This window comes from Meleagris gallopavo, chromosome 2 (assembly GCF_000146605.3).
Source record: "Meleagris gallopavo isolate NT-WF06-2002-E0010 breed Aviagen turkey brand Nicholas breeding stock chromosome 2, Turkey_5.1, whole genome shotgun sequence".
Lineage (NCBI taxonomy): Eukaryota > Metazoa > Chordata > Aves > Galliformes > Phasianidae > Meleagris > Meleagris gallopavo.
The window spans coordinates 100,824,522-100,836,501 of record NC_015012.2 but is presented as its reverse complement, the minus strand read 5'-3'; the positions used below and the strand labels follow the sequence as shown (position 1 = coordinate 100,836,501).

The 11,980-nt window shown below is 42.3% G+C and overlaps 1 protein-coding gene across 2 annotated transcripts in view; it reads left to right on the top strand.

Annotated features, from left to right (window-relative positions):
• Positions 1-6: 6 nt before the first annotated feature.
• The window catches only part of HS1BP3 (HCLS1 binding protein 3), a 51,396-nt gene continuing 39,422 nt past the window's right edge, over positions 7-11,980 (top strand). For both annotated transcript variants that reach the window (XM_019613308.2, XM_003204532.4), the window contains exons 1-4: positions 7-107; positions 1,438-1,603; positions 9,091-9,298; positions 11,720-11,930. In XM_019613308.2, the coding sequence (XP_019468853.1) occupies positions 67-107; positions 1,438-1,603; positions 9,091-9,298; positions 11,720-11,930 (626 nt within the window). In that variant the 5' untranslated portion in view covers positions 7-66. The remainder of the gene's footprint in view (positions 108-1,437; positions 1,604-9,090; positions 9,299-11,719; positions 11,931-11,980) is intronic.

The window sequence follows — 11,980 nt, the reverse complement described above, 5'->3', positions numbered from 1 at the left end:
GGCCGCTCAGCTGCCTACAGCGGCCTCTGCTCCCGGGGCGGGCCGGAAGGAGCCCGATCCCCCGCCATGCAGCACAGCGCGGCGCCCGCCGTGCTCGTCACCACCAGGTACCGGCCGGGATGGGGCGGCGGGCGCTGAGAGGCAGCTGAGGGTGCCGCTCCTCGGCTGTGGGGGACTTGGGGCCGGTGCTGTCCTGCCAGGTTTTGTGACGTTCCGCGGCCGGAAGAGCTCCGTGCTGTCATTACAGTCGTTGTAGCTGGGACTTCTAACAGCTTTGAAATAAAAAGCCTGCGTGTGGGCATGTCCTTCAGCTTCGTGATATTTGTACAACTCTCTGACGCTGTGACTTTTACCATGACGTTTTCAAAGCAGTGCGTTGTGTGCGGTTGGTGTTGGAAGCTAAATAAGGCCATTCAGAAGGGTTTTTCTTTTATTTATATCACAAGTGAAAAGCGGGTTAATTTATCGTTCATCCTCTGTCTGTGGCTGTGTTAAAAGAAGTCAGTCGGTATCAACTACCAGCAGACAGATCTATTACTGCTCTCACAACTTTGAGTAATTGCACATCTGTAGAGCGTTTCGTGTACCAGCAGATATAGTCAAAATAACTCCAAAAAAGCAAAAGCCAGACACAGCTCGCAAAAAGGACTAGGTAAAAAAATGGGACTCTGCCCTTCTTTGTTGCTGTTGGATTTGTAGAGAACTCTTGAGATGATCACTTTAAAAAGGTTCTTCAGTTGAAGATTCAGATTTTGCCTCCCTGGGAAAACTGGAGTTTCAAAAGCACTTGTCCAGTTTTGACATGACACATCAAGACTAGGAGGCAGCTCAGACAGACCACAGATGGCTTTAACTTGCTCAGGGGGCCTAAGTTAACCAGATTTAAGGACATTCCTAATAGGTATTTAATTTTCTTCAAGAAGCTTGTGGGTGGAAACAGCATGGCTGGTCCAGCAGTTTGCTCCAACATGTCTTTAATCTTTACTCTTGTTCCCTGGATGGCTCTTACAGACATAAAGTTGTCCCTGCATCCAGGCAAGTTCCTTATTCCTTTTCTGGCTCCTTTCAGCTCTTGTTTCTGCCTTTCTTGGAGATGCCCAAAGACAAAGGGGAGATGGATAGGGCTTGAATTGTGACCAGAGCTTTGTTTCAGAGCAAGACGCAATGGGAGATCACAGCATCTTCTCTTCTGCCCTGCAGGGTAAAGCAGCATTTGTTGGGACTATAATATTCCAAAGCAATATGTTGTTGTTGTATTATTTCATGTTGTGATAGGTGATGTCTGTGCCATGTTGTATTGCTGCAGTATAGGGTCTGTCCTGTGCCCTGTTGAAATGGGAATAGTGACTTTCTGGAGCTTTGAATTGAATCTTCAGAGAGGGTCATTTAAAAGTGTGTGTGCTGGTGCCTGAGCTCTGTGTGTATTTTCCTTCCTAGGCAAATTCAGAATACACACACTGGGCTGGATTTATCAGTGCCGGAATACCAGGAGGTCCGTGGGAAGATGATGTCTGGCCACGTGGAGTACCACATTGTCGTCGTTACCCGACTGGCTGCCTTCAAGTCAGCAAAGCACAAACCTGAGGATGTTGTTCAGTTTATGGTAAATGTTTAATCAGTGCCATGTTAACAATCTTTTTCTTTCTCTCTCTCCATTTTGATTGTTTTGGTTCTGGCGTCAATATCTGCGCTTTTTAGATGCTTTGATGATAACTGTAATGTTAGAATGACAAATGTGGTTACCTGGTAGACCATTAGCCTTAGTATAACTCACGCTCAGTGAGACAGCTGGTAAATGGATATGCACACAGTCTGAACTGCAGATAAAGAAACATCTGTCAATGCTCTGAAAATGTCCATGCTGAGGAGCAAATCTCTGACATTTGTTGCACTCTTTAAGTGATAGACTACAGTAAAGTGCTGGCAAGAGAGATTGTTCTCTTCTCTTGCTCTGGAGGGAATGAGTGGTTCTCTCTCTTGCAGTGCTTCCCTCTTTCTGCCAATGGCAGTTGTCATGTGGCCATTCTGTAGTGACAGCTGGTCCTGGCTAAAAATGGTGTTTGGGGGTTTCTTGCTTAGTACTAATTTACACCTGTTTCTTGAGCCTCTGAGTTGCACAGCACTCATCAGTCATTGGTGAAGGACAGGAGAAGGGCCAGATAGGGGCAGATGAGAGAAGAGGATGTGGAATTGCTATTTTTGCATGGTATTGCCTGCTTGTATTATGCACTATTTCCATGCAGCTCTGTGAAAGGAGGAACCTGACTAAACTCAACGTTTTAAACTGGTTTTTGTTATCTAATACCGTGCTTCACTTAGAAAAAGGAGTTGAAATCAGCTCTTCTACCCAGAGAAGCAGCAGACTTCCTACTGTGCTCCCTCTGCTTGCTGAGGTTATCCACTCCCATGGCTGTTCTCTCTGAGTATGAGAATTTTTCGTACCCAGCTGTTATCCTCAAGTGAAGTGAACCTTTCTGATTTCTTCTCAGAGCTCTTGACATTTTGTTCTTTATGAGGAAGAAAACTGTGGTATAGCCTGGTAGGAGTAACATTTGTCTCATCTGATACTTTTTTTTCAGCTGACTAAATCTGATATAATATATAGTTTGGTATATGAAAGTAATTTAAAACTCCGAGCTGAGTGGTGGGAGAATGGATGCTTTGCGTCAATTCATTCCAGTGAGTCTTCTGTATGTATTACTGGATGGAGCAGAGGTATCCACCTGTCCTAGTTTCTCTCTCTGCAAGTTAGATATTTTAATCTGAGTCTATCACTGCTTTTGTGGTCACTGGGGAGAAGGGGAATGGGGTGACTCATCCTCTGGAAATGCCTCTACTATTTGACTGTAAAGGGAAGGCATTCTGCATGGTAGTCAGCTGGGGTTGGGGGCTTTGACTCCAGGCTAAAATGCTTAAGGCTCAACTGAGTTGCATGCCACTCACTGTCTAGACTATCTGAGGTACCCCGGGGTTTTTCAAAAAGCCCTCACAATGCTGTGGGTCTCCCATAGGTTTTGTGTGATATTTGGCTGTCCACACACTCTTGGGTACCCCAGAGCATCTCAGATGGCATAGATGCCTGTGTTTAGGCAGAGCTGTTTGTTTTCTGTGGTTAGATGTCTACATTTGACCAGTATTTTCCCACTGCAGCAACTGCAGTACTGTTGAGAAGAATATAGCAGAGCATCTATGATGTGGGTGAACTCCGTTTGCCTACTGTGCATGGCTGGTAGCTCCTGAGATGCCTGTGTTGGGTGATGCACTTTGACATAGGATGTAAGGGCATTGGCACTGTCTTGGAATAGAATGAAGTAGAAGACTGTACATTGCGTCTACCTCTTCTAGCTGATCATGTTTAGGCATCTGAAACCCCCACTTTGGTTGAGTTTCAGTCACTTCTTTCCAAAAGGTAGTGACTGTATGTGGTGTGTCTGCACGGTGCCCCACTGTGTTTAGTGTTGTACCAGCATAAATAGAAACTGAGACCCTTCCCCAGAATGTTTTCAAACTAAGTGTGAGAGAGCCAGATGAGTGGGGAGGTGCTATTGGGCAGCAGGTCCAACACATCTAAGTGGTCTAGCAAGGAGGAGTGAGATGAGACGTGGAGGAGGAAACAGAAACAACGTTGTGCTTGTTCTGCCCTACCAAGCGTGTGATCAGAATGGGAGATAAAACTTTTTTTTGCTATTGTTGAAATTATAACATTTGGGAGGTTGAAGGAAGGAGCCGGTGCCACAATGCTGAGGTGACAGGTTACAGAAGACTGGTAGGTGTGGTAGGAATTTCATTTGCTGTGGATATGATAACTCAGTTTTGGAACCTGATCTGTATTTTGTGAACCTTTGGCTCACTTTCTTTTTTCCTCCTCCTTCCTCTGTTCCTTTCCCTTGTAAATTGGTGTTCCTTGTCTGCTTTTCTGCCTGCTTCCAATTGAAGTCAATGTCTTCTACCTTCTCGTGCCCTAGGTGGCAGCAGTGAAACTCTCTGTGCGTTGGGCTGCAAGCAGCTGCAGGTAGCTGTGTGCTTGTACAGTATTTTTTGCACAAAAAACGTCTTCATGTCCTCTGGGAAAAGATGGTGAGCAGGACAGAAGCATCTCCTAAGCTAGCTCTGACCTCAGTGCTGTAGTTTAGACCACAATAGATCAAGATGTGTGAGGGTTCTCTGACCAAAACTAGACAAACAGCAGAAAGAGATTTCATATCTGACCTGGGGAGCTACTGTCCTTTACTGTGGGTTTGAGCAATCCAGAGTTCTGTGTTCCTCGGCCATGATGGGACTGTGCAAAATCAGCGTTTCAAATGAAATGTTTGTGAAGCATTAACAGAAGAAGAAATCCACATCCTGGCAACCTTCAGATCTACGTTCTGAGAAACAGAAGGGATTTTTTAATATTAAAAAAAAAAAAGACCATGTGTAAAATACAGCAGATGGGTTGTAGAACTGCTTAACCTTGAGGTTATTTTTGGTAATTAAAGGAGAACTCAGCTGCATTTCTTTCAAAGGTCAGAATCCTCTTGTCCTACTGAAACAATGAGATTGGTTTTATCTTTGGTGCTGCATCAAGTACTGCTGCAAAGGTAACCTTTAATTATTGTCTACAAATGTACCATTTTCTGTGAGAAGAAAAGGCTTTGTTTATCTTAAATGCATTTCTTCTAGCCACACCTCAACTTCTTTAGTAATAAGCTTCTCTCTTCCCAGCCTAATTAAAAATCCACCCAACAGATAGTGCCTTCTCTTTCTATTTGTGCCTGGTTTAATTACTTCTTTTTTACAAGTACCATTTGTTAGTCAAGTTCTTTCTTTTTCCAGGCTGAGCAAGTAAGTATTGGTGTTGGACAGGCACAGCACATTTTGAGGAGAAATTTACTACAGAACTGTCTTCCTCTCATAAAACAAAGGAGTAAAAGCGTGTGGGCGTGTTTTTATTCTTGCCTGTTGTCATATGTTGGCCTACTTTCTATTAGCCTTATAATCCCTTAGCTAGGGCTGCTGTTTCCTGACCACACAGGTATGTTGGAAAGAGAAATTCCTTCACACTGTAACCTCTGTGATAGTGTAGCAGTAGGTTCAGCAGCTGTTAAGAGTTCTTGTTGATTAAAGAAGAAAATATTAGAGTGCTCCTTTTCTGCTGGGTGAAACAGGTGAGGAGAACAAGCAGGTGGTCGTGTAATTAAAATCTACTGTAATACATAATCATGAGATCACCAAGCAGCATTAATTCTGGTATTGCTTACCTTGGAAGCACACAACTGAAAGCTCAGTTTGTATTGTCTGTAGGTACGGATGCTTTTGATTCCTGTATCCAAAGCTGCTGGATGTTTTAAGGGATAATACTACTGTACTTCCATTTTCTGACAGCGTGAAGAAGTGGGCTTTTAAAAAGTAGTCACAGATATGTATTTCATGAAATACTGTAAAATTAAGTCGAGTCGTTAGTGTGCATTGGCTGGCCAAGGGGGCTGAGTTAGCTCTGTCGGAGGCCTCTGTTTTGCTGAAATCCTCACTGTAAATAGAAAGCATATGAAGACAAGTTTGAGGCATTAAAAGGAGCTTAGGGAAAGGAGACATTAAATCCTACTAATACTGGGTGGAATCAAATTCTCCTACGCACATCTGAGAGTCCCAGGCTCGTGTCCTACAGGCATCAGTGCGTACTTTGATGCGTGAGGAGGGTGTGGAGAGGGGGGTAAGGCACATGCATGAGATTTGAGGGATTAGCAGCAAACTACAGTCTTTCACTTTGAACTTCCCGGTAGTTTTCTTAACCTTCTAGCTATATGTGATCATATTTGACTTACTTATCTGTTTCCTGGTGCAAAAAAAGAAAAAGCCACTCAACCCATCCCTGTCTCTGCTTCAGCTCTAAGTTGAATGTAAATTGTTACAGGCAGATAGGGTCTTGACCTGGAAAATAGGCACACGCTTTGCTGTATCTGTGTGTGATTAACCCTTTGGAAGTTAAGTAAATTGAGCCTTTGTTATTGCAACTTGACAGAACTCCCTTGAAGTCAGTGCACTTGAGCTGGCTTCAGCAGGTAGGGGGCTTAGGGTGGAAGCAGGGAGGGAGGGGGAGAGGATAATTGTAGGATCCTGGAGGAATTACAGGTAACGTAAGACAAATATTTTAATATCTATCAAATGGGATCTTGTTTACTGAATAGCATCGATAAAGCGGGCTTTAGAGCAACCTCTTGTTTTTTAATCTGGCATTTTGTACTATAGAATCCATAGCCTCTTTTCAAAGGATTGGGAAGGGTAACAAGGAAAAAGAAGTTTTAACTTGCTGCATACCTTTCCCTTGGAAAATTGTCAGAAAACATCGAATTGTAAGCCAAAGTTTGAAGCAGAGCCACAGGAGGCAGAGACTTGTTGGACACAGCCTTGGGCTTAAGTGAGGAGTGATTTGGGCTGCAGGTTTCACATCCTGTGTGTGTGGTAGGTTATCCCAGCAGAGGGCATCCCCACACTGCAGATGTTAGTCTGCATGACGTGTTGCAGGCTTTTGGCTATTGTGTTAGTATGCTTTGAGTATAGCATTATTGCACTGTATATGGTTTTGCACGGTGTTGTGCAGAGCCCAAGCAGATTCACAATGGCTCGATTAGCAATAGGATGTGAGGGTGTGCATTTGCTTTAAGTTCAATGGTGTAATCAGACATAAATTGAGATTTATGAATAATATACAGTGTTTGATAGAGGAGGGATGATAAGTAAGAGGGGAGAGAAATTTCTTTGTATGCCTCATTTCAGTGTTCCTTTCTGAGTGTTTTAAAGCTGTTTTGGCTTGGTCTTGTTGATTGGTTGCTGTCTCTTAATGGTTTCAGACATTAGTTTGTTATGTATCATTGCAATTAATTAGATATTAGGCATTTTTCGCAAATCAGATTTGTTTTTTTTCTGGAAGGAAGTTAATATTTATTTATTCTGTTGGAAAAATACCAGTGATTTCCTCACTATCTTTACACCTGTGCTTATACAGTATGTGTGGAAGGGACCCTGGTGTCATACCCTGCTCAGGGTGCTACTGGAGGACAGCTAAACAAAAATGTATGGCAATTCAGAAATTCCAGAATTGCTTTCCTCTCTTGTTTTCGGGTATTCTTCAAAGGGAGAATTGGCTTATTCTGGGAATATCTCTTTATTGCCATCTCTTTGGTCCCTGGCTGCTGAATTGAGCGTCAGATCCTGCATGCAGAGTACAGTGTTGCCTAAACTTACACATGAAGCAAGTCTAAAATCCTTATTTTTCATTCCCCAATCAACTCAGTTCTGTTTTTGTGATTCTGATCTTTCTTGCAGAGCTGCTTGCCTTTTATTGGTAGACGCTGACCTGGAGTGATCATCGTACATCTGAAATGCAAACGTTTTGCAAATCATCTGGGTTGGTTGATAATTACTCTGAAAGGCAGGGAAGCATGAAAGCTAGAGTGGCTATTATTCTTTATGGCTATGTGTAGCTCAGTGGACTAGCCTAGGTGTGTCTGTTAATGTCAGGGCCTGTTCTCTGACCTGGAGGCTAGCTAGCTGTCTGGCTGGATCTATAGTGTGAAACCTTTTTTTACCATTCACAATGACTGCAAGTACCCAAACTGGCTACTGAGTGCAAATTTAGCTTAGGGAATGCTAGCTGCCCAGGCAAAACTGTGCCAGATGCTATCAGGTTCCAGTAGACACTATAAGGTTCCTATCAGACACTATCAAGTTTCACTGCTGTGGAATATACTCTGATACTGTTAAGTTTGCTTGTATAGATATAGTTTATGGGTTCTGAGTTAGTGTCTAGCTTATTTCCCAGATACTTGCCGTGCTTCTTCTGGGTTGACCTTCTATTATTGCTGTGTTGGCAGAAGTACTCTGCTTTCTTCTATCCCAAGATAGAAGATGTGGTGGTTGTGTCCCTCCATCTCTCATATCTCACTGTTAATTGGGATTCACTCCACTACAGTTCACCAGTGTATGTTACAGGAGGATAAATGTTCCACCCTAGGAGAGGATCTGATCCATGCAGACTCTCCTTGCACTAGATTTTGGGTTGTTTCTTTTTAATCCAACTCTGTATTCATTGAAATATTTTAATAGATTATGGAGCGTCAAGGTGAATGTATTGTCTATATAATACCACAGTTCCATAGCATGACAGTCGATCTCCATTATGACCAAAATATCAGTTACAGACAGTATGTTTTCTTTTTTTGGGGGGGGGAGGGGAACGGGGGGTTGTGTGTGTTGGTTTCCAGTCTAGAATTCAGAACTGACTGTGGCATAGAAGCCAACCTATTTCTAACCAGCATTCCCATGGTTATCACTTTCCTGTGGTATCTTGGGCCTTATTTCTCCTCAGACTTCCTGTCTTTGTATGCAGAGGGAATGACTCCACTGTTGGCATCTTCTCCCTATACAAGAACCTGTAGGCCAAGTAGTTTCTTTCTATTTTCTCATAGATAAGGAGTCAGAGATCAGCTGAGGTCCTTGCCCTTTAATTTTTCATGGATAAACTAAAGAGTCAGGGATCACCTTAGGTCTTTGCCCTTGAGTTTCTGTGTTGGATGCTGTGCAGGGCAGCAAACATGTTAGTTTTCTAGGCCTTCACAGCCAGAAGCACACCGAAACCCAGCAAGGCTGAGAAATCTGTTTTCTGACATGGTGGTAGAAAGATTCATCCTGCTTTCTCCATCAGGTACATACCTGGCTATGAGTCCTGTCTTTTGAAACTGGTCACCACATAGCTTGCTTTTAGCAGACAGGAATTTTAGCTGTCAGAGGAAAGTATCTGGAGCAGTGATCTTCCCAGTATTTAATTAGCTGATGAGTCAGACAAATGGACGCTGGGTATCTGGCAATGAACTTCTATTTCATTAGGGAACAGATTTTAATAACAGAATTAGAAGACCAGCAACAGTGCTTTGGGATTGACTGTGCAGATAATAGACTTTTACTAGGCTATATGTAAAGCTCTTTGGTAATACGTGTTTTTCCACTTCAGATTCCAGGGTTAATGCTTCACAGTGCTTAAACTGCTGCTTGCTGCCCATGTCTCCCTCTTGCCTTTAAAGAAACTTACCCAGATAACAAATTCTATTTCAGGTGTCCAAGAAGTACAGCGAGATAGAGGAGTTCTACCACAGACTGTCAGCACGGTATCCACATGCTTCTCTTCCACTCTTGCCTAGAAAAGTTCTCTTTGTGGGAGAATCTGACATCTATGAACGAAGAGCAATTTTCAATGATATCATGAAATTCATCTCAAAAGATGAGGATCTAGCAACGAGTCCTGAGTTACTGGAATTTTTAGGTAACTAAAATATGTGAGTGTCCCCTCTCCCACAAACATGCTTACTACAAGCCTTATTAGGCACTTGATTTAGGTAGTCAAGAGCTAGAGAGTGCCACAGTAAAGGTTGTCACAGAAAATATTCTCTTGTGCACCTACAGTGCTACACAGCCATAGAACCATACAATCATTAAGCTTGGAAAGGAACTCTTAGATCCCCTAGTCCAACCACCAACCCATGCCCACTAAACCACATCCCTCAGTGCCACATCTCCACGTTTCTTGAACATCTCCAGGGACAGTGACTCCACCACCTCCCTGGGCAGCCTCTTTCAATGCCTCACCACTCTTTCTGATCGTGTTTGCTGTTATTTTCCCCTCTTTTCAGTGGACACGTCTCCTTTGGAAGTACTGATGCCAAAATGGTCACTATGAAAGTGTCAGTTGCACAATCTCTAATTTCCCTTAGGCATATACTAAAGCTGTGATTCAGAACATGCAAGTTTCAAAGGCTAAATCATATATTGCTAGAAGAGGAATGGTCCCTGAAAGGAAAGTGCAGGGCTTCCTTAGTGAACAACTGCTCCATGCTTTGTCTGTTTTTCATTCCTAACAAAACTGTTAGGTCTTGCTGAAGGAGACCCTAAAGAAATTATTGACAATGACTTTTTCAGTAAAAGTCGGATGCTTTTTTAGCTAACACCATTCTCTAGCTTTTTTTTTTTTCCTTTCTCCTTAATTTTCCTTATCTTCATGTCCAGTTCTTGTTGCCTCTTCCAATGATTTGTACAGATCCTTTCTTGCATTCCTTGGACGTAGCAGTGAGTCAGTGAATGAATGGAACAGATGGGCTCTCTGCTCTTAATTCATCTGAGTGTTGCTGAACAGAGAATACACCAGCCTGGTGCTGTGCATGATTCTTAGCGTAGTGTTAGTTTTAAGGAACCAAACCAAAGGTGCAAGGCACTTGCAAGTCAATATGTGCAAACTGTTTTGCAAAAGTGTGAAGTGTGGACAGGTTGGGAGTTCTGTGAGACTAGCAAGTGTGCATCCCTGTAACCAAACCCTTATCAGTCACAAAACCCATGATTGAAAGCAGCTTTCTAAAGTCAAGGGGGTCAAAACTGCATGATATTAGCAAAAGGATTTTGCCAAATAAGGTTTTAGTGTTCTCTCCTAACCTTGTCAGGGTTCTCTTGACAGTAGACCACAGAAAATTTAAAATTCGTCTTATGTTAAACTTTTATGTATATGATACAGATGTCTATAGCAGAACGAGTCTTTATATTCTGTGGACAGATTATGTACAAGTAATGTGACCTGTTTATCAAAATCTGCCTTAGAATACTGTGTCTCACTCTACCAAACCAAATGAACTTCAGTACATGTGCTACAGGTCCTTAAGTTACTGGAGACATAGTCAGTATCTAAAGAGGTGTTTGGGGAGAATCGACATGGTAAAACATAGATGTTTATCTACATGGAGATAAAACATGCAGCATCCTGACCTCCACTTTCTGCCCTCAACGACAGTCTCCTTCCCTGTAAGGGGAGCGTAAGACCATTTCTTCAGTGTAGACATGCACATTTAGTGTTCTGCCCTAGCTGATTAGACACACATAGCCATGAAAGCAAGGTGATATGAGTCTCACTTGCTGTGTTAAACAGTCAAAAGGATGAAGGTAGGAATTTTATCTACCAACAGTGTTTTTAAGCTAGCCTATTTTTAGCTAGTCTCATTATTTTAAATTGGTTTCCTGAACATCCAGAGACTCCACAGAACAGAATAGTTATGAGCTCTTCTCTCACTCTTAGGTTTTCCATATAACAGGTTTCTCAGTGTTTCAGTTTGCTGAGTTTGTTCAGTTTGATGGACCTTGCATAGTGAAAAGAGTTAGAACTTCAGACTTCATTTCTGAGTGTAAATTGAAGAACTGCTTTGGAAACTGTTCTTATTTTAGCCCAAGCTGATTAAATCAATAACTAAAACTGCACTTTCTCTCTTCTAGTTATATGAAGCAAAGTGGAGCATTTAGGGCCCCTCTGTAGCCAAAGGGGAGAAATAGACACTTCAGAAGGGAGCTTATTGTCAAACAACTGTATTTAGATGTGATGAGTCACCAACTGGAAATTCCATTCTTTCCACTGGCTACAGAAGGAACATAAAGGAGAAGATTAGGCATATGCTGCTACATTTTAGATAAAGTTGATTTCCTCTGTCTTTCTCTGCTTGACAGCTTTAAATCAGTAAACAGATCAGAAATATAGTGACACAAGATTGAACAGAACTAGGGACAATTGGGAATATTGGAAGAATTTCACAAAAGCTGATTGTGTACTTCATTCCTCAAATGAAATCACGAGGAACAGGTGCAAGCCATGAAATAAAACATGGCTGTTGTCCTATGTTTTCAGTTTTGCATCTGTAATTGTATTTTGCAGGAACAAAATCTACTGGTGTCATTGACTTCAAGAGTAAAAATGTTCCTGACGACAGAGAGAAAGAAGATGAAGAAAGTGATGCATTGGATTTTTTCAAAGAGGAGAAGACACCTGACTTGATTTCAAAGCTTGCAACACTGGAGAATGCCAAGAAAGATGAGAAAGAAGAGGAAGAGGAGGAAGAAGATTTAGACCCTCTTGGTATAATCAGGTATGGATGTCTTGGCCTTCGTTGTTATTTATCTTTTTGCCTAATTTTCT